This window comes from Moschus berezovskii, unplaced genomic scaffold (assembly GCF_049115385.1).
Source record: "Moschus berezovskii isolate FMDL1 unplaced genomic scaffold, NW_MosBer_1.0 29, whole genome shotgun sequence".
Lineage (NCBI taxonomy): Eukaryota > Metazoa > Chordata > Mammalia > Artiodactyla > Moschidae > Moschus > Moschus berezovskii.
This window is the reverse complement of record NW_028290453.1, coordinates 1870-29685: the sequence shown is the minus strand read 5'-3', so window position 1 is coordinate 29685 and position 27816 is coordinate 1870. Positions and strand designations below refer to the sequence as shown.

The 27816-nt window shown below is 38.6% G+C and overlaps 1 protein-coding gene across 1 annotated transcript; it reads right to left on the bottom strand.

Moving 5' to 3' along the window:
- LOC148772972 (neutral amino acid uniporter 4-like) lies at positions 1–27816 on the bottom strand. Its single transcript, XM_088834580.1, has 5 exons — positions 27509–27816; positions 24610–24708; positions 20317–20486; positions 9521–9690; positions 1–3949 (listed from the first exon to the last, which is right to left on the bottom strand). Exons 1-5 carry the CDS (start codon positions 27638–27640, stop codon positions 3642–3644), a joined length of 879 nt encoding a protein of 292 aa, XP_088690706.1. The 5' UTR covers positions 27641–27816; the 3' UTR covers positions 1–3641.

The following is a 27816-nucleotide window of genomic DNA, read 5'->3' as shown; positions in this document are numbered from 1 at the left end:
TTTGCAAGCAAAATAATATTTTATTGAAAATTCAGAAGTTACAGTACTTCTTAAGACATTTTTTCATATTATAAAGAAAAATAAGTTAAAAGAAATATAATTGACTCAAGTGCACTGATATGTAGTTTTCACTCAAACAACATCATTTCAAGAAACAAAACTCCACAGCTTAATTTATTCACGGTAAAGCAATCATTTTCAGGGTGCTCTTTCAACACACATCTGTCTGGATCCAATTTAAATGGCGAATTTATATTAATATATAACACAGACTACTGGAATGTATATATGTGGATACATCAGAACTAGGTAACCTTGATATATAATTTTAAGAATGAGAGTGATTTGTCATTTCATTTTATCCTAGGGCAATAAATAACATTTCTAAAGCATGTTTTCTTATCTCCTAGGTCAGAACCAATAACTTTGAGAATGGTGTTTAGCCTAGAGAGCACCAGTGGCATAAATAAGATTATGGTTAACCATACTGCCGAAGTGTTAGTTATTACAGTCAGCTGTTTAATGTTAGGAAGTATCTTGTTATACCTTTTAGATCAAAGTCTCTCAAATTGTTTTATGAAGGGGAGCTAAGTGAGGCAAAAAGATTAAAATACTCATTTTTGTTTTTACCAAGTTACTTTCTCAACAGAAAATATTCACTGAGCCACTGGTATCAGTTAAATAATTTTATTTACTACTTCTATTAGCTCTGTTATGTATCTTCTCCATTTCAAATGAAGAAATGAGGGGCTACATATTATTAGCAAACAAATGCACTTCTCAGCTGCTGTTCTGACCTCTCTGGCATGTCAGTCCCAGAGGAGATGTCACAGGTAAGCTACAGTAAAGCATGTCCACAGCTGGACATGTCACTGATGTAGAACTTCAATTAATATCCCAATTAATATCTGTATAGCACTTTACAGTAGGGAGCTTTTCTACAACTACTACAAAAATAATGAAATTAGGCCACATTAGCACATGCATATTGCATAAAACACTTAGAAAAATGTCAAGTGCATCACACAGACAAGAGGCAGAAATCATTTCAACAGAGAATCCAGAGGACAGGATTAAAACATAACGTGGCATTTGCTAACATAGTATGTTTTTCATTTGGTAACACTATACAAATTGGTCTTTAAGAAAAACTAGGTCTTGTTTCTTCACTTGTGGAGAAACCATGCCATTCGGGGAAAAGCAGATCCTTTGATAAAAAAGAAAGAAAGATCTGAGAGCCAGTGTTTTGATAAGCTGACTCTGAAACTGGAGAAACCCTTTTGGCTGAAAAGGAACAGAGGTGACTGCCTTAGCTCTGAGGTTTTCAGAGGTGAATCAAGTTTTCCTTTCTCTTCCCCATTCCAGTAGTAGAGGTCATAAGACACCTGGTTGGCTTTCCAAAGGTGTTTTACTGTGGTGGCAGATGAAATGCTGAAGTCATTTTAGCCAGAATGCAATGGACCAAAGATACTGGATAAAAAATCTGCCAGGTGCGATCACTCTCATTTCTTCAGGTCCCCAAATAAAATCAATAGCTGGTTTGATCAAAGTATCTTCTCTAATAACATTCAGAAAATGTTATGACTCATTAAAAATAATTTTCAGAGGAAAAATATTGCCTGATTTTTTTTTTTTGCAAATGAAATAAATCATCAAAACTCCTTATATAGAGTGCATTTACATCTACAGAGTGTTTCTTGTAAAGAAATAAAACTATTCTCCCCCTCTTTCTTTCCTCATTTCAACTTGACTCTGAAAATATACTCAACATTTGTTCACTGAAATTAAAATTTATACACTGCTATGATCAACCATTTGATACTTCACGAAAGTTGATAAATTTCATAAAGAAAATAAACAAAGGCAAAACTACAAAAATAAAATTTCACACAGACTAGAAATATTATGAGACAGCTGACAAAAAATCTAATAGTGCTTTGTATTAAATAATAGTTTTCAAGTCACTTTATACCAAGTTACATATCTTAAAAAAAATACCTAATTTACTCTTATATTCAAGATTATATAACATTAGCTTCAATGGCAATTACTTTTCCTACAATTTCTTCCACATTTTCCCAGCATGACTAAAGGTTCAACATAACAGATCTGACATAAAAGTGTCATAAAAATTATTGGTGATTCTTGATGCAAATGTTTTTTTTAAAAGTTTTGATGCTGATGAATTTGTACCAAAACAAAGTTTCTGATATACCTTTAGGATTATGCTCGACTCTATGATGTAAGCAAAAAATACTTGAACTGACATTTACATACAAAAATAGAGAATATATACACTGCAGCGATCTTGGTGATATCTTTCACCAACCCGACTAAAAAATTCAGTGAGTTTTAAATCTTTTTTTAAATCAAGATTCTCAATTTTAAATTTAACGATTTTCATCTTCCATGCTCACTGAGATTCTTTGTTTTGGTTAATAACTGGGCTTAAAAAACATGGAGGAATAGAATAGAATGTACTTCTCTGGAAGAAGCCTGGAGCTCTCAGGATTTAACAGTTTATTATTGTCTCAATTTTCCCTAGGCTTGATTCTGTTATTTTGCCCATGTGGAGCAATAGAAGGCTCTGATGAGGAAGGCCATGAGGCCAGAAAGAGGGCACAGGTCCTGCATCATGCCAGGTACCTGTTTTTTTTGTCATTAGGAAAGATGGTACCTACAAACCTAGAAAGGAAGAAACAGTAAGGACAGCTAAAGCCACACACAGGACAGCTGGGCACCATCCACCTGCCAGAAGCTGACCAGCAAGGTGTCTCTACTGGTTCATTAAAGTGCTGCTTCTGCCCCACGGCTGTGCTGCAGGCTTTTCAGAGCTGTTTGCTCAGGTCACATGCACTTGGCAAACATCATATTAAACTGACTTAACACTAAAGTTGAACTGAACATAATTTCTTTTTCTAGGATGTGATGTGAAAGATAAAAAATCCTGGACCAGGAATCCAAAGATCAGGTTCTCTCAATCTCAAGCTGAGTGGTCTCAATCAAGTTAACTTTAACCATCCTGGGTATCTATTTCCACAGGTAAAAAAAAAACAAGGGAATTTGTACTCCACAACTTTTTAAAGTCTCTTTCAAATCTGGTTGAAACGCCAAGTCAGACTCTTGCACAGGTCCTCTTGATTTTCATTATGAAGATCAGCTAAAAACAGTTCTGTTTGGGGGATTTTCTGATGCTTACCTCATGGCTAATGAGGGTTTTCTAAACTTCCAAAGGGTAAACATAAGTATCTGGCTCTCTAATAAAAACACAATTGAGATATTTCTATACTAACATGAAGTATACTTTGAAATTCATTAGGGTGGTAGATTTTAGTTACCTATACCTTCTTCTTTAATTCGCTCAATGCTGAAACCCTGTTCTCTCCTCAACCAGGTGACAAAAGAATAGCATGGAGGTAAAAGACTGAATCTTGGTTGAATCATTTCTGACTGAAAGACAAGTAATAGAGTATTTCTTTAATTGTTTAACATTTTAATTTTTTCAATTTTCAAAACTAAAATTTTTGAAATTGCTGCTAATACTTAAAACCAAGAAATATGCTGTAGCTTATCAGTACTGCCAACGTGTCCTAGTGGTTCTTAAATCATTTCCAAACTGGAGACTCATACCTCTGCTCCTACTATTTCAAACCCGATGTAAAGCATGTCGAATTCAAATTTAAAGAGGGACCGTGTGGAGTGCTAGTGATAGCTTTGGGAGAAGGATAAATAATTTCTTCAACAGTTACATATGTCCCTAATAAGAAACCAACAACTCCAGTGAACACGATGGAAATGTTCTTCAGGACCATCCATATACTGTAGTTTTCCTTAGAGAACGTGAGAATTTCAACCAGGGGCGGCAGGATCAGGGCCAGCGTGCTGCTGCTCACAGCTCCCACGAAGGAGATCACAATGTCTAAACGAGGAATGAGGATCGCACCGGCACCTAGAAAATTGAAAATACAAATTTTCCTTATGTAAATATCTAATACCTACATAAATACTCACTGCAGATACTTTCAATACATTAAAATTAACTGATGCAAGTAGGCACTACGAGCCTATTGCTTGCGGAAGCATCTGTCACGTTTTGTTCTGAGCTAAAAAGAAAACAAAGAAAGAAACCAAAACACTGAGTGATGGTCCTCAGACTTTGACTTATCAACAGGGTTTCTTACATAAAAAACTTTTGATTTTTGCTATGAAGTTTTGGGTAAAGAATGCATTTTCATTATTCTGCCATACAGCTCATTCTACAAAGCACAAAATCTGGGCTGGTATGGTATAAAAAAATGGTTAAATCAAAGAGAAGAGGTAACTATTTCTTACAGTAGAATTCCAATTAATAAAAATGGAAGAAACCATGGGGAAAAAACCATTATTAAGTAAACACCACAGTAATAACCGTTGCAGGAAAAGTCAATGAAGGATCCTAAAATTAATGGGCAAAGGCTCAGATGACAAAGAATTTGCCTGCAATGCAGGAGACTTGGGTTGGATCCCTGGGTCAGAAAATTCCCTGGAGAAGGAAATGGCAACTCACTCCAGTATTCCTGCTTGTAAAATCTGATGGATGGAGAAACCTGGCAGGCTACAGTCCATGGGTTTGCAGAGTCAGACACGACTGAGCGACTAACACTTTACACTATTTTTTTTTAGCACTAACTGTATAACAACAGGAAATACCTCTATTAAAAACTCATTAATTATAAAGGAAAAAACAGTACCTTTACTGTGGAGACACCTGACAGACACCACCTTAACCAAGTGATCAAAGTTAACTTCAGCAGTCATAAGCCGTAATGTGATGTACTGAGAAGTGCAAAGCATCAACTGTGGAATTCTTGTTAAAGATGCTTAACTTCAACCTAATCATAAGAAAGCATCACACAAGTCTACACTGAAGGAAATTCTACAAAATTACTGACACTTCAAAGATGTCAAGGTAAATAAAGACAAAAAAAAATAACTGTCAAGACTGGGGAAGACTAGTAGACTTGACAACTAAATTCAAGTGGGAAATTGAATTGGTTCCTGGATCAGAAAAAGGGTAACAGTGGAAAAAAACTGGTGAAATCAAAATGAGGTCTACAGATGAGTTCGCAGCATTTTATCGATGTTAATTTCCTGGCCTTAACAGTTGTATTGTGGTATGTAATGTGTTAACATTAGAAGAAACAGAGTAAAGGGTTTATGGTAATTCTACTTTCTTGTACAGCTTTTCTAAGCTATTTCAAAATGAAAAGTCAAAAAAAAAAAATCTGCACCATTATTATCAGCAGGATTTTATGCCAAGCTATTGACAAGTTTTCTGCAAGTTTTGATCCAGCACTTTTTTGATCTCATCTTTATCTTACCAAAAGGTATCAACAGAAGGTTTGCAAAAACTGAGGCATAGTCTTTCTCTGAATTGTCCTTAAGTGGTTCAGTGAATGGTTTGTGAAGGGTTGGAGCTGCCACCAGAGATAACAGCTAAGTTTGCTGGCACGAAGCTGTGACAGCTCCACCACTGCCGAAGCCAAGGACGGCTGCAACCACAGCGCCAGCTCTGAGGACTCTGATTGTGTATGTGTTGGTGTTCCTTTCCTTATCTTCAAAAGCTATCAGTTTTCTCACTAATCTTTGTCACCCTTCTATTTCTAACTTTACTTTCCTTTGCTTTTCTTTTTCCTGCGTGTTTGTCTCTTACTGAACTTTCTGTGTGTGGGGTGTGTGCGTATATATAATTTAACTCATGCTCTTTGTAATTAAGTTTCGAGTTTCTGGTCTACTGGTTTCTTTACTTCTTAACTGTTAGTTTATGGTTTCTCCCTCCCCATATTCTCTTTGTGGCTCTCAATGTTTTCCAGGAGGATGTGGCATTAATTTGGAACCACCACATTTCTTAGAACCACACACTACTACTTACCACTTTTTATTTAATTATTATGAAAGCTAAAATCCTAAAAAAGTTATTTTGAAATCATAAACATAGCTGCACTTCTACAAGACTGAAGTACAATAAATCTTCCTAAGTAAAATAATTGAATGTGAAGTTGGAACTCTAAACTAGAAATACTTTATAAAGTGAATCCTTGTTTAATGGATGTGCGCTATATCATTTTAACATTTCTCTCAAAGAAAGTATAAAGCATAACTCTCAATCACAACAGAATGTTTAAAAATCCATTGGCTTTTATCCATTTTGTGATAAAATACTTATAGTAGATGGCAGTATTTAAAAGTACAACCAGACCAACATGACTACCACCTTGTCATCTAAAGAGCCTTTCATTTTGGAGTCTATTTTTTGTTATTAATGTTTTCCAATAGGCCAAGTTGTTATGAGTAAATCAAGTGAAGTGTTGTTGGAAAAGCATCTGGAGAAACACTATAGTATTTTAGAATTTATTCATTCAGACTAAAATTCCATTTACCAAATGCTTCTAAATCATGAAATTTATCAATTAGATAAAATCATTCTTTAAATGTTATATAACCAATATATATTTGCTAGTAAAAATGGCTTGAAATGTTATTTGATAATGTACTAACATTCTCTACTAAGAGAAGAAAGTGAAATATATATACTTCAGGCAACTCTGACATAGAAGAACTCAAAAATAGTAAGTCAAAGAATAGCTTGGATAAGGATAGTTTATTCACTACAAATTACAAATATTCACTACAGGATTACTATAAATATGCTGCCCTTTGTCATTTACAGACAGTTATTATGAATATATCTAGTAAGTACTAATTAATCTTATTCAGTATTTCCAAAAACTATATTATAGAGGAAAAGAATGTATCCTTAAGGTACAAAGTTGCCTCTGACATGGAAAAAAAAAAGCAATGGCAAAAAAGGTCCATTTTCTTGCATCCTAATGGTAAAAGCAGATATAGCAGAGAAAAAAATAAAATGCTTGATATTATAACATCAACAACACTCTAGCATGTAAATCTTTTTTAAAACTTATTTATTTTTAGTTTTGGTTGCGCTGGGTCTTCATTACCGCACACAGGCTTTCTCTAGTTGCAGCACGCAAACCTAAATTGCACCAACAGTGAATGATCCTCTCCATACACCTACTGACTCTAAGACAGAGTACTAGGGCACAAATGGTACTTATTTTTAGCTACTGTGACAACTAACTTAAATGACTCTGGGACGTCCTCTTAGTATTCTACAAACTACCAAAGATATATGCTTTATGTAGTCATAGTTTACTAAAAGAAGAAAGCATAGTCTCAAATCCAAGGGCTTTTCAAATTAGAAACAGTGAAAGGATCAACGAATTGGACAATAACAGAAATAAGTAGTATTTAACATATTTTGCAGGCTCAATTCAAACACGGGATCAAAATACTGGTTTGAAATCAAAATTTAGCAGCTTTTCTACAGGCCTGCCTTTAAAATAAAAGGCATTTATTGCAGTCCAAGTGGCCTCTGGCCAGTTGCTAGTCACTCTTCTCTCTTACCTGTGTAATGCCTACCTAGTAAGGGTCTACAGGGAACATGCAGGAAGAGCCTGACCCATCCTTTCAAGCTTTTGATTCCATGAAGAAGATGCTGTGAAACGGCGATTCAACACTAAACGGAGACCTGGACATAACTAATACAACCCAAGCTGATGGTTGTATTAGTTACAACCATACTTTGCAGATCTGTCCTGCAGACGTGGACTCAGCACCTGGAACGGACTATGGAGCCTGAAACGCGCAAACCCAGCTGGGCCTCCACTCCCCCTGCTGCTGCTGCACAGCCTGCTCTACGGACAGGACAAGGTTCCGCCAGCTCTCCACACACCCATCAGTAAAGAGTCCACCCTAGGACATTTGCAAGTGCTTTGGATAACGGATACAAAACAGGTCTGTCATGAAAATCAGTTGACTTTAACTTGGAAGGACGTGCCAAAGATTTAAATGAAGGTCAATGTCCAATGATGTGTCTCAATGAAGTAGAAGGGCATATGACACGGCCTGTGTTCTCTGTCCAAAGCATGCTGTAAATATAGCCCTCACATTTGGTTAAACGGGCTTCTCTATTTTTAACTAAAAGAAAGAAGCGACAAAGAAAAGGCTGCAACTCTCGGTGCTATGTACTCAGCCCTTGAGGAAAAGCCCTGGCTTGTGGGAATAAATTCCTGGTGGCAGAGGTGCAGTCTGGTCTGGACCACAGCAGACAGGGAGCTCAACATAACAGTAGCCAATGTGCAGAAGTGGGTGAAGTTATTAAAATTCAGTAGCTAACCTTAAAAGGAGACATGCATTCAGAATAGAACTGCCTCACATCTCCTGATAAAAGGACTTTGCCTGAAATACGTCTTTTTATTTAGTACAGCTGTCAAAATGTCAATAAAAGTAATGTGTAAAGAATATTCTAAAACGTTTTAAAATAATTTTTTTCCTCCTGGGTGTTTCATTAGTCATTGGAGTATGGGTTTAATGACTTCATTCCTCAATGTGATTTCCCTTATTAGTTGACATATTTCATTTAAATAATTGCTTCGAAAAGTATGTCTTATCTATTTTATCTACTTTGCCCAGCTTTGCTGTTTCTTTGAACAAAATATAACACACCCAATTCTTTAAATCTAGGCATAAGCTCTACCCCAAGGTGCTCAATGAAATTTACAGAGTTGCCCAGAATTTCTAGTTCTACCATTCTCTAACTTTGAATGGGCCAAGATAGTTACTCAAATCTTCTCTAGAATTTCCAAAGCTGCTTGTCCCCCAATCACCAGTCACCTCGTCCTTGGTATCATCCTAGGCAATCCCGTCAGACATTGGTGTGGCAATCATCTTTCTCTTTGCAATTATAATAAAAGTGGTGACAAAATGATAGTATTAACAGCAACTTCTAACCACTTTGTTCATATTTTTAAATGTCTTATCTTCACTTCATTGTTGAGAAAAGAAGGGCTCAGAGAAGACCCAGCAAGGAAGTGGGAGACCTGAGTTTTGAACCATCAGGTCACCATGACAGTGCTACACCAAACTAAAGGCCCCTCTCCGTGAGTCTCCATGATTAATTCTACCTTGTGGGGCATTTTATAATAGGAAACAATAAGAAGAGATTATACACACTCCTTCAAATAATAAGTAAAATAAGCCACTGAAATTGTTTAAGACCAAAACAGAACAAAACCCATTTGTACAGGTAATCATGGAAAGCTGAACTGTTAAATATATAAAAGTTAGCAGATATAAAAAACTTCAGGAAAACTAGAAAGCCAAAGCAAAATGTTATCAATGATATAAAGAATCACTTATGCATCTGATTTAAATATACTTATATTTCAATCATGAGTGATATTATTTTGAAAATAATAATTCAGTTACTTGTTTTACGTGTGATAGGATCTGATTTATGATTTTCTTCTATATCAGTAGAATAACAGAATTTTAAACCAAAATGTATCCAGTTAGGTGAACAAAATTATTTCAAAAATATAAAAAATATACTTTAAGTAGTTTCATTAGAAGAAATTCAATAATAAAAATCATTATGATATAAGTGTGCAGTGATACTTACAAGTAATAGTAACCAAGAAGGACCTTATTGCAAATTCATAGATTTGCTTCCATTTAGCATGAAATCTGGATGTGATCACAGGGATAATTATCTCTGCTGGAACATAGAACTGAATTGAATAGGTCACAAAGATGCCGAAGGAATACAGAATTTTCACTGATTGATATAACCTGTTAAAAATTTTCAAAATTTAGTCATTCTTTTATTGCCAGCTTTACCAATATTTAACTAACCAATGAAATTATAAGACATTTAAAGTCTACAGCATGATGATTTGATATACATTGTGAAAGAATTCCCACAAACGGAATTAATTAACAAACACATCCATCACCTCATGTATTTGTCTATTTTTTTCTGTTTTGGTGAGAACACCGATTCTGCTCTCAGCACACTTCAATCATACAATACAGTAATATCAACCAAGTCACCACATTTTACATTAGATGCTCAGACCTTATTCATCTTTTAACCGAAAGCCTGTATCGTTTTACCAAACTCTTCTCTTTTCCCCCCTCTACCAGCCCCTGGCAAACACCAATCTATTCTCTGTTTATCTAAGTCATAATAAAAATAAAAGAAATAAAATGAAAATAACCAAAATAAAAAGAAAGTTAGATTCATATTAAGACAAAGTGCGTGAGCAAAAACGAGACAACATGCATGAACCTGGCGGGCATTATGCTAGGTGAATACACCAGGGAGAAAAAGACAGGTACTGCAAGATATCACTAACATGTCAAGATTATAAACAGTTTTCCTAAACAGCTGCCAAACAAGAAAGAATTCAATTAAATCTCCTTCTATAATGTATTCATCCTAGGAGTGAAGGAGGAAGGAAGAAAGCTGAGTAGAAACAGATTTGAAAATACTACAAACGGCAAACTTAAGGAAAGAAGAGGGCCTTAGGGCTAGGAACAACACAAACTCACTATTAAAAAGACCTCAAGATATATTTCTCACCTTGATGTTTAAAGTTTAAACATAAATGGTCAAGCTACTGAAATGTACAAAATAACCAAAAGACTCCTGCTTCATATACTTTGATACATAATTGTGGAGAACTGAATATTCTTATCAGTTTATTATTACAGTCCTTTTTTCTAATTACCTTTTAACTTACATGTTTTTAAAATATGATTAACAATATATCTAAAAATATATCACTATGCATATAGGTATAATAACTTTTCTATTGGTATAGAACAAATTACATAGGTTAAGAATCTGGTTATTATTAACACCACTCAGTAACATTAATTATATGTAATTACTATCATTTGATGTTACCCAGAGTAAAAACGGGAAATAAAATCATCACTATCTTTTTAGAAGCTGGCATATTTGTTAAGGATCCATCAAAGAGTAATACAGAAATCAGAGTGTTAAAGAGAAGCAATACAGTCTTTTAAAATCAACTATTCCGTTTTTATTTTTGTTTCAAGAACCCCTTAATTTCTACATTTCATATTAAAATTTCAAGTACTCTATTTTTCTATACTCAACTTTCCTACATGTTTATCAACCTTTGTTCTCATTTTGGTTTTAAGCATGTATCTGTGGTAATTGTCCATATGTACTAATCTTGGCCATATAAACTAACAGTTTCAGAAATGAGCAAACTGACTCTCAAAAGGATAAAAAACTTGATTAAAGTGATAGGGATTTGTCTGGAGGATATACAACAACATAAAACTTTTATTTTTCATTTTTTTTCATTGAAGGATAATTGCTTTACAGATTTCTTTTTTGCTTTCTGTTAAGTATCACCATGAATCAGCCATAGGTATACATACATCCCCTCCCTCTTGAATCTCCCTCCCATCTCTCTCTCTATCCCACCCCTCTAGTTTGATACAGAGCCCTGTTTGAGTTCCCTGAGACACACAGCAAATTCCCGTTGGCTGTCTATTTTACATACAGTAATGTAAGTTTCCGTGTTACTCTCTCCGTACATCTCACCCTCTCCTCCCCTCTCCCAGGTCCGTAAGTCTGTTCTCTATGTCTGTTTCTCCACTGCTGCCTTGCAAATAAATTCACTGGTACCATCTTTCTAGATTCCATATACATGTGCTGCTGCTGCTGCTGCTAAGTCACTTCAGTTGTGTCCGACTCTGTGCGACCCCACAGACGGCAGCCCACCAGGCTCCCCCATCCCTGGGATTCTCCAGGCAAGAACACTGGAGTGGGGTGCCATTGCCTTCTCCATACATGTGCTAGTATATGATATTTATCTTTCTCTTTCTGACTTACTTCACTCTGTATAATAGGCTCTAGGTTCATCCACCTTAATAGAACTGACTCAAATGTGTTCCTTTTTATGGCTAGGTAATATTCCATTGTGTGTATGTACCACAACTTCTTTATCTATTCATCTGTCGATGGACATCTAGGTTGCTTCCATGTTCTAACTATTGTACACAGTGCTACAATGAACATTGGGGTACACGTGTCTTTTTCAATTTTGGTTTCCTCAGGGTATATGCTTAGGAGTGGGAATGCTTGGTCACATGGTGGTTTTATTCCTAGTTTTTTAAGGAATCTCCATACCATCTTCCATAGAGGCTTATTAACTTACATTCTCCTCAACAGTGCAAAAATATTCCCTTTTCTCCACACCTTCTCCAGCATTTATAGTTTGTAGACTTTTTGATGATGGCCATTCTGACCTGTGTGAGGTGATACCTCATTGTAGTTTTGATCGGCATTTCTCTAATAATGAGCGATGTTGAGCATCTTTTCATGTGTTTGTTGGCCATTTCTATGTCTTTTTTGGAGAAATGTCTGTTTAGGTCTTTTCCCCACTTTTTGACTGAGTTGTTTGTTTTTCTGGTATTGAGTTGTATGAGCTGCTTGTATATTTTGGAAATTAATTCTTTGTCAGTTGTTTCATTTGCTATTATTTTCTCCCATTCTGAGGGCTGTCTTTTCACCTTGTTTATATTTTCCTATGCTGTGAAAAAGCTTTTAAGTTTAATCAGGTCCCACTTGTTTACTTTTGTTTTTATTTCTGTTACTCTGGGAGGTAGGTCATAGAGGGTCTTGCTATGATTTATGTCATTGAGTGTTCTGCCTATGTTTTCCTCTACGAGTCTTATAGTTTCTGGTTTTACATTTACAACTTTAATCCATTTTGAGTTTATCTTTGTGTATGGTACTTAGAAGTGTTCTAATTTCATTCTTTTACATGTAGCTGTCCAGTTTTCCCAGCACCACTTATTGAAGAGGCTGTCTTTGCCCCATTGCATATTCTTGCCTCCTTTGTCAAAAATAAGGTACCCACAGGTGCATGGGTTTATTTCTGGGCTTTCTATCTCATTCCATTGGTCTATATTTCTGTTTTTGTGCCAGTACTGTTTTGTAGTATAATCTGAAGTCAGGAAGGTTGATTCCTCCAGCTCCATTCTTCTTTCTCAAGACTGCTTTGTATATTCAGGGTCTTTTGTGTTTCCACATGAATTGTGAAATCTTTTGTTCTAGTTCTGTGAAAAATGCCATTGGTAATTTGATAAGGATTGAACCTGTACATTGCATTTGGCAGTATAGTCATTTTCACAATATTGATTCTTCCTATCCAGGAACATGGAATATCTGTTTATCTTTGATTTCTTTCATTAGTATCTTATAATTCTCTGTGTACAGTTCTTTTGTCCCCTTAGGTAAGTTCATTCCTAGATATTTTATTCTTTATGTTGCAATGGTGAATGGATGGGATTGATTCCTTAATTTCTCTTTCTGATTTTTCATTGTTAGTATATAGAAATGCAAGCAATTTCTGTGAATTGATTTTGTATCCTGCAATTTTGCTAAATTTACTGATTAGCTGTAGCAATTTTATGATAGTATCTTTAGGGTTTTCTATGTACAGTATCATGTCATCTGCAAACAGTGAGAGCCTTTTCTTTTCTGATCTGGATTCCTTTTATTTTTTTTCTTTTCTGATTGCTGTAGCTAGGATTTCCAGAACCATGTTGAGTAACAGTGGTGAAAGTGGGCACGTTTGTCTTGTTCCTGATCTTAGGGGGAATGCTTTCAGTTTTACACCATTGAGAATAATGTTTGCTGTAGGCTTATCATATATGGCCTTTACTATGTTGAGGTACGTTCCTTCCATGCCCATTTTTTGAAAAGTTTTAATCATAAATGGGCGCTGAATTTTGTCAAAGGATTTTTCTGCATTTATTGAGATTATCATATGGCTTTTATCTTTCAATTTGTTAATCTGGTATGTCACATTGATTTGCGTATAGTGAAGAATCCTTGCATCCCTGAAATAAACCCAACTTGATCACAGTGTATAAGCTTTTTAACCTGTCTTCAACAACATAAAACAACTTTTAAATAACAAATGGAACAACTTAAAAGGTATTTTAAAACTCAGTGTCAAAGTTCTTGAAAGTTAGAACATAGGTTCTATTCTCTGTATAACCACTCATGCACTTAGGAGGGGATAGACACTTATTAAATATTAGTTAAATTAATATTAATGATAAAAATGGGTGTGAATAGTAATTCTTGAAACTACATTTAATCAATATCACAAATAACAATACTTGAAAAATAAGATGACTCTTGCTTGAAAACAAAATCGGTTATACTGATAGCTAAGAAATGTAATATCTTGGTAAAGACCAGAAATAAATATATATTTTTTAAATAACTACTTTGCAGTCAATATATAGAATCAGATGATAGGGGAGAAAAACAACTAAATGTTCCAGTGAAAACACAAGTTTTGAAAACATTAGAGTTCAAAAATGACAAAGTTTCCCTTCTTTTCCCCATATTGGCTAATAAATCAACACTTAACCTAAACTTATCTATACAGATATGAATACTTATTTTTTTAAGTTAATCTGGGAAATAAGGGGCTGACTGATTCTCTCGAGGTTGAAAACAGAAGCTATTCTTGGAAATAATCTAACAATTCACTTTCCCTCTTGGACTTCTCATGATCCTCAAGAATCTCAAGTGTTCAGCTCTGTCAAGAAGTCTTTTTGAAAAACAGCTACAGTCCAGATCAAGAACTCACCCCATTCTAAGCTAAAAATAACTAAACAGGACAACTAACTATTTATTTAGTGATGCCATGGTTGGATATGGTATTACTGACTCGATGGACTGAGTTTGAGCACGCTCCAGGAGATGGGGAAGGACAGGGAAGCCTGGCGTGCTGCAGTCCACGGGGCCACAAAGAGTCAGACACGACCGAGCGGCTGAACAAGTGTTACCCAGTATTCACCACTAGACTGGATGCTTTAAACCGCGGGACGTTTGAGGAGCGTTCCCCAGAATGTAAGCAATATGAAGAGGACCTTCTCTGCTCGCTGCTGCATCTCTAATGCTTGGGAAAAGCTCCAAGTACATAAAACGCATACAGCAAGTATCCGCTAGATGACAGATGAATTTGATAGACGCCCTTCTTTTTTAACTTAATAATATTTTACTGTGATGAAAAAAGAAGACAGGCAGAAGAAAGGAAAGGCAGAGGTCATTTCAGCCAGGATTCCTAGATATAGGCAACTTTAATATTAGAAGAATATCATTAAGAATTTCTGAGGGTGAGAATGGAATAAAGAGTTCAGAATATACAAATCTTCTTTATCCTGTTTCCTTATATTTCTCTACATCTTTATTTCCTGTGTCTCTTGGTGAGTCCATTCTTGCCTAAATATTTTCATCTTAGGTAACAAATTTCTCAGAGGTCAACTCCCAGATTTCTTGGAAGAATCAATTAAGACAGCTTGATTATCTGCCACTATTTTTCAGCTCTATTTCCCAGAATATTCAACCTCCTATTTCCTATATGCTATAAACAGGAATTCAGGCCTAAGATTCTTTTCTGTTTTGGGGGAATGTGAAGTCCCAGTTCATTTATCTAAATAAATTAAAATATCTACCCCACATCTACCCTGTTCTTACATGCTTCTCTCCTGTTTGAATTTTCCCTATCCAACGTGTGCTTCAAAAGGATTCCGTGAGATGGAAGAAGTCACTTCACTGCTTCTCAATGTCTGTTTCTCTGAAAACTTAACATACCCTTGATATCTCTTACGAGAAGAACGTCTGCTATTTGCGTTACTCTAGTGGACATCCTGGAAAAACACTGCCAAAACACCATTCAATTAAGACCAGCAGTTACAGGGGAAACACTTTTATACCCAGAATACTACCTAACGAACACTTACGAAGTGCTGAACAATGTGCATCACAAACCCAGAAATGCAGGTATCTGCCTGCAGGTGCCCATGTTTTAGCTCAGAACCCTGAATTCACTTGATTGCTTAGTCGCTCGGTTGTGTCTGACTCTGTGAGGCTCCTTGGACTGTAGCCTGCCAGGCTCCAAGAACACTGGAATCGGTTGCCATTTCCTCCTCCAAGGGATCTTCCCGACCCAAGGATCGAACCCACATCTCCTGTGTCTTCTGCACTGCAAGAGGTTCTTTAACCCCTGAGCGATCGGGGAAGCCCAATTTACTTTATTATCATCTTTAAAATATACCCTTTACTTCAAAAGCTAAATGCACTACCTTAAACAATATCACTCATAACTAGTTTTAAAAGACGATGCCTCACTAAGATTGAAGGTAATAAGTAATTAATAACATGGAGTCACTCTAATCCATACTTGCTTTATTCTGGGACTGCTCTCTAATTCAACCTTTTCTTGTAGGGATACCCCACATGCGAAGACTTGACTCACTGGAAAAGACTCTGATGCTGGGAGGGATTGGGGGCAGGAGAAGGGGACGACGGAGAATGAGATGGCTGGATGGCATCACCGACTCAATGGACATGAGTTTGAGTGAACTCCGGGAGTCGGTGATGGACAGGGAGGCCTGGCGTGCTGTGATTCATGGGGTCACAAAGAGTCGGACACGACTGAGCGACTGAAGTGAACTGAACTGAACCCCACATGAACTCTGAGACTTTAAGTCAACATGGCATCAAAAGCCCTTTACAGTTTCTCATGGCTGGTAGCTGGATTCCCTAGGCTCCTGTGACAGTCATTGGCTTTCATATCTGAGGCAGGAATTAGGTGGGCTCCTGCTTACATTTGTTAGGACCAAAAAAAGAAAAAAAGAAAAGGGCTTCAGGCTGGACACTCTACAGCTAGCCTGCTGTTTGCATTTCCTGAGACAGGAGATGGGGGGGCTCCAGATTATGTATTTACAACCAGCCTCCTCTTTGCACTTTGAAATAGAAATGACAACAGAAACAGGGAAAACAGCCAGGCTATGTCTTCTGTGGACACCTTAAGGTAACAGTCATGGCAGAAACAGGGAGGGCTAAACCCTGTTTGCGTAAAGGATCAAGAGGTCTTATCTTCCCCATCCTTGGGGCAAGGGAGACATTGAATATGTGCAGGAAAGCTCCTCGGGGTCAAAGGAGGGGCACCCCCATAGTATGTGATGCCAAGGCTGCCTTATAGTCCTCTGGGTTGGAATCCACACCAGAAAATGGATTCCGGCCCAGGACTGGCGGGCTACAGTCCACAGTGTTGCACATGCCTATGGGGAAGGGTCCTAGGGTAGGTCAGGTGTGGAAAAAGAAACCAGATAATTGGCCCAAAGAAAACAAAGACCCAGAAGAACAGCCCTGTATGAATGCCTTAACGGCCTCTTTGCAATGCTCCTCCGCGCTAAGGGGGACACCCCACCCCTTCCCTCTGGGTGTGCATCTCTGCCTCACTTCTATCTCAGCTACACAAACTTTCTCCATTCGGCCCTCCCACTTGCGATTGTGTTGTGTGTCTAATAATAAACTTTGTATCTCTTTTCACAGTTTTTGCCTCCTTGAGGAATGCACTTCAATCGGGGCAAGAGGTTCTAGCCTCTAACTCTTGTTGATCTAGTGGCTAGTTTCATCCAGGCTCAGTTCAGTTCAGTTCAGTTCAGTCACTCAGTTGTGTCCGACTCTCTGCGACCCCATGAATCACAGCACGCCAGGCCTCCCTGTCCATCACCTCATCCCATTTCTGGGCAGGGAACTAAGATCTCGCTTCACATCAGCGCTCACTGCTGTCTCTCCAAGATCAATACCCAGCCAATAAAGAGTACACTACAAATGGCAACCCACTCCAGTATTCTTGCCTGGAGAATCCCAGGGATGGGGGAGCCTGGTGGGCTGCCGTCTATGGGGTCGCACAGAGTCGGACACGACTGAAGTGACTTAGCAGCAGCACACATTCTCTAAACTGCTCGGCCTACTGCCTGAAGCACAAGAAGGGGAAGGAAAAGGGGACTCATACATAACAATTCAAGATAGGAATCTCTGAGATAACCCCATGATTATCCTAGTCCAAACTTCTCATTTTGGAAGATTATCATTATAAAAGACAACCGCCTTCTCTCCAGTATCCCTCAGCCATGGCTAGTATTTTAACTGTCCTGGTTGCAGAGAACTCGCTTCCCAATGCAGAAGATGTAAGAGACGGGATGGGGTGGGGGGGGGGGGCTTGATCACTAGGTTGGGAAGATCCCCTGGAGAAGGGTATGACAACACACTCCAGTATTCTTTCCACGGACAGAGAAGCCTGGTGGGCTATAGTCCATTGGGTCGCTAGGAGTCGGACATGACTGAAGCAAGTGAGCACACACGCACAGCTGCAGACCATAAAGACTGTAGGCCACAAAAGGCATGTCTGCACAAGAAGGTGTTACTCAACAGCAGTTCTCTAAAGGGGAGTATCTTGACTTGCTTTCCTGTTTTGTACAGATTTTTGCTTCCGAGGATACATGGCTCCCCCTTCTAAATAAAAAGCAGGTGTCTAACCAGGCTTTCCTGAACAGAAACTATGATCTTGTCGACTAAAAAAATAGTCACAACATGAAAGTGGAGGGTTGTTTTATTTGATAGTCTGTTTTTAATTAAGGCTTATAATGAGTTCCTTTCTAACTGGAGAGCCACAGCAATTAGGGAACAAGTCTAAGGTGGGAAGTGGGTGCAGAAAAAGGGAAGGATTAATTAGAGCCACTGCAGGGACAGTACCACCCCCTCGAGGTTTAGCTGTGAAAACCAAAAGCATGCCCTCCACCTCCATGTCCACTGCTACTTCGCCAGGTTCCCAGCTCCCTGGGGAGAGGAGCGTCTTAACTTGATGCGCAGGCACTCCCATCTCGGTATCTTCCCCCTTAAGACTTTCTTTAGATACGTTTGTGAATAAGGGTAGGGGAGAATTCTGAGATCGTTTCCCCACCTACATCTTATACTACTTGTCAACTTTACTTATAAATTTGCTTTTAGGATTTAGTCTAAACATTACTTCAAGTGGAGAAATGTATGATTCTGTTTTCTAGACACTGTACTATCTTTGAAAGAGAAACTAAACTACCGTAATTCTTAGCCTTGATCCTCTTATATTAAGCTGTTTGTCTATACTCCATACTAAACTATTACAAAAAAGAAAAAAGGAACACTTTTGAAGGAAACAAAATTATAATATCAACTATAAAACAGGTTAATGAAATAAATGCAAAACAGTCACGTCTGGTTTGTATTCAGGTCTCCACCTTGAAACAAATGTATAACACTGAAATGGTTCCATCTTGGAATGCCTTCCTAAATATATCATAGCTAAAGTAAAACTGTAATTAAAAAAAAAGATAAACACACGGCATATGCGAGACTTGTGCAACTGGAAACTACGCTAGGGACTTTCTCCCTATCATAAACAGTTCCCTACACACACTTATTCTAACAACATTTTGGCCTCCAATGAGGACCCAGGGTTCACATGACTACTGAATAGCAATCAAACTCTCATCAGGAAGCCAGTCAAAATATTTAAGGTTTCACAGACTTCCATCCAAACAGCTAAAGGAGCCGCATGATATTAGGTCAGCATTTATTCTTTGCATTTATCAAAACTAAGGAGTTACTTTCCATTTCATAAATAAGGGAGCGAGTCTACATCATAACCACTGCCAATATCTTTATTAAATCTCCAAAGATCAATCTCTGGAAGAAGAAAAAGACTCTACATATTGCTTCATTTAGAAGAATATGGTTCTAATATTAAAGAGAATATTAAGATATACCACACTATTTACAGTTGACCCTTGATCAATGCAGGGGTTGGGGTCTGACCCTGCATATAACTTCTGATTTCCCCCAAACTTAGCTACTAATAGCCTACTACTGACTAGAAGCCTTACTGACAGTCAATTAACTCATATCTTGTATGTTACAGGTACAACTACATATATTTTATATATTCATGACATACCTTTTTTATATTTCTAGGCTATGCAGTTTGTGAGTTTTTTCAAATTGTCATGAATCTCAAAAAATTTTCTAACATGTTAACTGAAAAAAATCCATATAAGTGGACCCATGAAGTTCAAACCCCTGCTGTTCAAGGGTCAACTGGATAATGTGTCCTGTGTTCAGAAAGGACTCAGGCACATACAGTATTAAAGCTGACCACTAAAACCATGAAGGCCATAAGTGATGGGTTATATGATTTTATCAGAAACCCAGAATGTTAGATTTTTGGCAGGAGGATAGTATTAAATTTTTTATTAAACTGAGTCCATATTAAAAGAATTCATGTTTCACCTGTTATCCAAATTTGGAACAACCTGTAATTTTTAATATTTTAAAAATATGCCACAAAAAGTCAGATGATCTCCTCTGAAGATTATGAAAAAATTTAGATTACACAAATAAAGAAACCACAGTAAAGATTTTAAATGTTTAAATCATAAAACTAAAAATACCCCTTTATCATAAAACACTAGTAAATTATATTTATAAAATATACAAATTAGGTTAAGAAACTCTTGTCTACCTACCACACATCTTGGGGAAGATTTAAAGTGATGCTGCCTTTGATATCATCGTGGAAACACATATATCCCAAAGTAGCTAATGTGACATACAGCACTGTTACAATCCCCATGCCAATATTCAATGCTTGAGGGAAGCGTTTTGATTCTTTCATTTGATTTTCCAGTGGAAGGACCTAAGAAGAGAATGCAAGTAAATGAAAACAATATAGCACCCACCTGATAGGTGCCCAGATTAATCTTTCTATAGTATATGTAACACATAATCGTTGATGTATTTTTCTAAATATTACATATTTTTCCACACTACAGATTTTTTAAATTCCTAAAATAAAAAGATTTGAAATCAGCTCTTCGCAAAACTGTCAGGTATTTTTAAAAATAAACTTTCTACTTCGGAATAATTTTACAGAAAAGATGCAGAGATAAACAGAAGACTCCCACACACTCCTGACCAATTTCTCCTTTTAACATTTCACACAACCAAAGCACATGTGTTACAACTAAGAACCCGTATTGGGACATTATAATTAAACTCCAAACTTTGTTTGGATTTCACCAGTTTTCCCACAAATGTCCTTTTTCTGCTCCAGGGTCCCGGCCAGGACAGCACCGTGCATTTTGCCATCATGTGTCCTGAGTTCCTCGGGTCTGGGGCAGTTTGTTGGTCCTTCCTTACTGTTGATTACCTTGACAGTTTCGAGGAGCATGGTTATGTATTTGGCACACTGCCCCTCTATTAGTTGTCTGATGTCTTTCTCATGGCCAGATTGGGATTATAGGTTTCAGAAAAGTACACCATGGAAGTGCGATGCCCTTCCTAACACATGCTGTCAACATGATTCATCGCTGGTGAAGTTCATTTTGATCCCCTGGTTAAGGCAGTGTTTACCAGTAAAGTTCTGCTTATAAAGTTCTTTCCTTCCTCCTTATACTCTATTCATTGGAAGTAAATCACTACAGGCAGCCCACACTCCAGGGACTGGGGGGATTAAGCTACAAGTCCTCGAGGATAGTATCTACATAAGCTATTTGGAAATCTACCCTGTGTGCTTATTTATTTAATCACATATATGTATTCATAGGGATTCATATATATTTGTTTTATAGTTTACTACTGCTTATTTTGTTACTACTACCATTCCAGCTTCGGTCTTCATGAGTTCTATCCGGTGAGGTCCTTTGTCCTTTTGATGTGCATCTATTCTTTCGTTTTTTGAGCACTTCCCTACTTTCTGCCAGGGCTTCCCAGCGGGCACTAATGGGTACAGAACCTGCCTGCCAGTGCGGGAGATGCAAGAAGCGGGGTCAACCCCTGGGTCAGGAAGATCCCTGGAGAAGGGAATGGCAACCCACTCCAGTATCCTTGCCTGGAAAACACGGGACAGGAACCTGGCAGGCTACAGTCCATGGGGTTTCAGAGTCAGACACAACTGTGCAACCAACACACACACACACACATACTCTCTGGCACTACAATATGCTCCAGACACACCTTGAATTTACTTGCTTCCGTCCTGTCATCAGCCATTTCTCCAAAAATCTTTGTTTCCTTTGCTGGAGAATCAGATTTAGAACTCAAGATCAGGGTGCTAAGTGGGCTCAGTGCTCCTGGGTGCCACTGCTTTCAGCTCTCTCAGCAGACACAGTTAGTAGGCATGCGTGCACACACTGACCCAAGTACACACATGTCTGCAACTGCTTCTCTATCTATCCATGTGCATCTGTCTGTCAGTTTAATGAGCCGAAAGTGTGAAGTGTGAAAGTCACTCAGTCGTGTCTGACTCTTTGCAACCCCATGGACTCCTCTGTCCATGGAATACTCCAGGCCAGAATACTGGAGTGGGTAGCCTTTCCCTTCTCCAGGGGATCTTCCCAACCCAGGGATTGAAACAAGGTCTCCTGATTACAGGCAGATTCCTTACCGTCTGAGCCACCAGGGAAGCCCCAATGAGATGAATAAGTATTTACATTATTGGGGGGGGGGACTTTTTTTAAAAAAAGGGCCAATTTAAAAGTTAAATTTGTAAGCAAATCTCTGGAGGTTTTGGGCATACAAATTTGACCACACAGTAAAAGACACTAAGTAATAATAAGTATTTACTGAGTGTTTACAATGTGCCAGGTATTTTTCTAAAAGCTTAGCATATAGGATCTCACACAGTCCTCACAATAACCTCATGAGACAATAACTAATATTATCTCCGCTTTTCGGTGAGTTGGGTAGGTCCATGTGAGAACTGTGAGTGAGTAACAGAAAACGAAGAGTACACGAGTCGTATGCTCAGAGAAAACCCAGACTGAAAGGGGAAGCTAAAGTCAGGATGGTGCCAGTGCAGCCAGCAAAGGAGGAAGGGAAGGAAACGGACACTACGGAGGCTCCATCTGCGTGAAGCAGCGTCACCTGTTTCACACATAACCTCATTTATGGAGCTGATCTGGGGAAATACAAAAAGAAGACTCAACACGTCTTAATTGCTGACTGGAATGGGGAAACCAGGGACCCATTGAAAAGAAATACTCCAGTGTTTCAAGTTTGAGCAACCAAAAGTAAAACTAAAAGAAAGAGAGAAATGAGAAAGTGAAACTGATTTTATACAAAAAAGAAAAAGTATGTGTCAGACTTCAGAGTTGTTGAATCTGAGATGTCAGAGGAACAACACGTAACTGGAAATGTCCAATAGCTTTACTATAGCTTACTAGTTAAAGCAGAAATGAAAATCTACAATTATGTCTCTAACAGGGATAAATGGAGCTTCTAAGAATTAGTAAGAATTCTGTAAAGGAGAATTCAGAGAGAGCAGAAACCCAACTAAAATCGCATAAAATCGTCTCAGTTCTATTTTGTCTGTGGTTCATACAAACAGATGTTTATCAGTGGTTCTGCTCCCACACCAAACATCAGACTATGAAATATAAGCTATGGCCTTTCACTGTTCAGTTGCTAAGTCGTGTCTGACTCTCTGCGACCCCATGGACTGTAGTACACAGGGCTTCTCTGTCCTTCACTGTCTCCCTGAGTTTGCTCAAACTCACATCCATTGAGTCAGTGATGCCATCCAACCATCTCGTCCTCTGTTGCCCCCTTCTCCTCCTGCCCTCAATCTTTCCCAGTATTAGGGTCTGGGTCACTGGAGAAGGACCAGGAAGAAGAGGATGGCAAACCACTTCAGTATTGCCCTGAGAACCCCATGAACAGTATGAAAAGACAAAAAGACATGGTCTTTTGACCAAGATCAGATGTAGTAGGGGGGCTTCCCGGGTGGCACAGTGTCAAAGAATTCACCTGCCAACGCAGCACACACAAGAGACGCAGGTTTGCTCTCTGAGCCGAGAAGATCGCCTGGAGGAGGAAACGGCAACCCAGAGCAGTATTCTTGCCCAGAAAATTCCATGGACAGAGGAGCCCGGCAGCTTACAGTCCACGCGGTCACAAAGAGTTGGACATGACCAACTGACTGAGCACACAAACAGCAATATTCTATTTTGCCCAAATCTATACATTCTAGGCTTTCAATGAGTGGGAAGCACCTTTTTAAAATTTTTTGGCCACACCACATGGCATTTGGCATCTTATCTCCTCAACCAGGGACTGAATCCGCACCCCCTGAACTGGAAGTTTGGCGTCTTAACCACTAGGCCACAAGGATGTCCCTGAACTGGAAGCATCTTGAATGGAAATATTTAGGATCTCAGAATCCTCACAATGTTTGTATCTCTTGGTAGCTTCATGATAACATCATTTCACAAAACAAATGATATGTATAAATCTAAAAAGAATTTATGTTTGACCCTTCTTATGTAATAGTAAACTTTATAACAATTTCAATTCATTTCTAATCATCTAGTCTATAAGATATGACATTTGGTTTCTGTCTGAATATAACCCAGACTTGACAGAGTACAGTGAATACAGATCAGACAAAACTAACCATGAGTTAATGGTTTTTGAAGCTGGGTGATGCTTACAGAGGAGTTCATCACACTATATAGGTTTGAAAATTTTCACAACAAAATATTAAAAATCATCTATTCTAATGCTCTCATTTTACTTATTAAGAAAATTATCCAAGATAAAACATGGATGAACTCCTGGTTAGTAGAGGAACTAAACTGTAATTCAAGATTATCATACCAAAATGCAAATCATTTTCTAGGAATACAAAAATAGAAACAAACAACAACAACAACAAAAAAACAAACCAGAAACAGGAAAGAAAACCATGTATTTTTAAATGTAAGTAAGTCTCTGTGTTGACTTAAGATTTTAAAAAATAATAATAAAGACTAAATCCTTACCACTCCTATGCCTTCAAAAGCGAATACAGCAGTACCAAAAAACAGGGGGTATTTTTTCCAACCAGCCACTATTGGAAGGTTGTGGGGATCTGGCATATTCTGGAGAAGAAAGAAAAAATAAGATAAGTTACTTACTTGTTTGAAACAATTTAAAGCAGAAGAGTGAAATCATATACTTATGAGCCTCACGCTAGCAAATGTGGATTATAAATGTGAATAATTCTTTCAATAAAAAGTTTAAGCATCCTATGTTAAATGTAGCCAAGCTGTCAGGATTCTACTGCCAGAAGCAATTGTCTCCCGGAGCCCATATGTTCCAGCTGAGCTAAACGCTCCTGATTACTGCTTCCACCTCTAAGGCCCAGGCTGTTCTCACCGGGCATGGCTCCTGCCACAGCAGGAAACACGCAAGCACATTCAACACCTGAGCTGACAGCCATGCGATCAGTTATCAACCACTGCTGGCAGTGTCCAGTGAAACTCATCCCACTCCACTTTCACTGCTCTTTTGGTTTCTAGGACTGCCCAACTGTGGCTTTCCGCCTCATAGCCCTGCGTGGCTCCCCAGCTCCTGGTTTCGGTGTTTGACTCTCTGACCTGACGACTGCCTTCACCCTCATTATTTGTGCACAAGCCTGGACTCTGGCTTCGATGACTTGGTCTGACTCACAGAGCCTTGTTCCAACCCTCACTATCTGGAGACTTACAGTCTGCACATCTTGTTCAAGATGTCTGGGTCCAAAGTGGCTAGTTCTTCCAGCTACCCCAAGTCCCCTCACCAGCCTGTGTTCTCTGCCTTACCAGACGGGAAGTGGAACTCGAGGCCGGTGAAAAGGATGAACAAAGACACTGAAGTGTGGCAGCACAGGGATAACTGAGGAAATAAGAGGGGTCTGCTGCTGCTGCTCAGTCACTTCAGTCGTGTCCGACTCTGGGATTCTCCAGGCAAGAACACTGCAGTGGGGTGCCATTTCCTCCTCCAATGTGTGAAAGTGAAAAGTGAAAGTGAAGTCGCTCAGTCGTGTCCGACCCTTAGCGACCCCACGGACTGCAGCCTACCAGGCTCCTCCATCCATGGGATTTTCCAGGCAAGAGTACTGGAGTGGCTTGCCATTGCCTTCTCCGAAGAGGGGTCTAGAAAAACCTTTATTTTCTTGGGCTCCAAAATCACTGAAGATGGTGACTGCAGCCATGAAATTAAAAGACGCCTGCTCCTTGGAAGGAACATTATGACCAACCTAGACAGTGTATTACAAAGCAGAGACATTACTTTGCCGACAAAGGTCCACCACCTGGTCAAAGCTATGGTTTTTCCAATAGTCATGTGCGGATGTGAGAGTTGAACCATAAACAAATCGGAGCGCCACAGAATTGACGCTTTTGAACTGTGGTGTTGGAGAAGACTCTTGAGAGTCCCTTGGACTGCAAGGAGAGCCAACCAATCAATCCTAAAGGAAATCAGTCCTGAATATTCATTGGAAGGACTGATGTTGGAGCTGAAGCTCCAATACTTTGGCCACCTGATGTGAAGAACTGACTCATTGGAAAAGACTCTGAAGCAGGGAAAGATTGAAGGCAGGAGAAGGGGATGACAGAGGATGAGATGGGTGAATGGCATCACTGACTGGATGGACATGAGTTTGAGCAAGCTCCAGGAAGTGGTGATGGACAGGGAGGCCTGGCGTGCTGCAGTCCATGGGGTTGCAAAGAGTCAGACATGACTGAGCAACTGAACTGAGAAAACCTGAAGCACAAGTAGAACCGTGCGACATGATGGTGACACATGACGAGAAACACGTTAGGGTCAAAATGGAAAATTAAAATGTGTGGGCTGCTGGGTAATACCAAACTGTCCTCCAAGGCTCACAAGCTTCCCTCCACCTAAGGAACATGCGTTTCTGCTCCACTAACTCCTCGATGTCCAACCAAGGGGTCAGGAACTCTAGAGAATCTTAAGAGGTCTTCCTGCTTCTCCTCTTCCACTCACGTGCGCTATAACAATGAGTCCATGGGCTTTGGAATTCAGACAGGGCAAAACAGAGACTCAGCATAAGAGAACTCGTCTTGGAGTGCTAAAGGAGAGTTTAGGACAACTACTTTGGCAGCAATGTCTAAAAAGTCTAATTGCATCAGGAAAGAACAAAACAAGGATTCCCTACCTTTTTTGAGTCATTGGCCCCAGTGAGAGATGAAAACTATACAGCTGCCCAGTGGAAAATGCACACATACATATAGAAACACTGAATCTTATCAATAATTTTAAGGGATTTGCAGATCCCCTGGATCCCCTCAACAGATTATTTTAAGGAAACTGAGTTAAATATCTCCAGACTACTGATGATGAACTCAGTTGTGGTCACTGCAGAAAGAGATTACAGCCCAGGGTAGTGGCAGTGAGCTGAAGCTGCAGTGGCAAATAAAGCTTCAGGCGTGAAAGAAAATCATAACATCACAGCTAGACTCCCATCTCCTGTGATTGGTTTAAGTCTTAAAGGAATAAACAAGACATTGATGAGTTCTTTTTTTTTTTTTTTGGATTTTTTTTTTTTTTTTTTGATGAGTTCTTTATTTCCTGTTAGGCAGTGTACTAGGGCAGGGTCCTGAATCTCACAACTCTAGGGCAGGCATTACTATGTTCTGAGGCAACACCATACAGCTCAGAAGCATACTGACCAAGATTCAAAACCAGATCTGACTACAAAGCCTATGCTTTCATCCTCTATGCCATATACTTCTTCAGCTAAGCAGTATCCCCCAAAAGAAAACCTGATTATCTCCTAGGTGACACATATGAAGTAGGGTCTTTACTCATCATCACTTTTACCTCTAAAGTAAAAAAAAAAAAAAAAGTTTACTTGTTAAAAAACACACGACATAGTTAAAAACATGTTATACTTACCCTTACAACATACTGATAAATTATCACAAGACTGACAGCCATGGATATGTTGGCAAGGAATGAAAGCACAAACAGATTCTTGAGCTCACGAATGAAGACCAAAAGAATTAAAAATGGAAGAAAGCAAAGCATATATATCCTTAGGTCAATACTTCTTCTCTCACATGGACTTGATGAATTGGTACTATTCAAAACAAACACTTTACTCTCCAGGAACCCTTCGTGAACCTATACAGGATTACCAGGAGAATAAGGAAGAGGGAAAACAAAAACTTCCATTAACTTATAAGCACGAAGGAGAAATATAA

Bases quoted from the DNA above. Each gene is read 5' to 3' on its own strand.
- LOC148772972 (XM_088834580.1), bottom strand. From the start codon at position 27,640: ATGCTTTGCTTTCTTCCATTTTTAATTCTTTTGGTCTTCATTCGTGAG. The intron at 24,709-27,508 runs GTAAGTATAACA...TTTCTTCTCCAG, and splicing joins TTTATCAGTATGTTGTAAGG to AATATGCCAGATCCCCACAA. The intron at 3,950-9,520 runs GTAAGTATCACT...TCAATTTTCTAG, and splicing joins CTTCTTGGTTACTATTACTT to GTGCCGGTGCGATCCTCATT.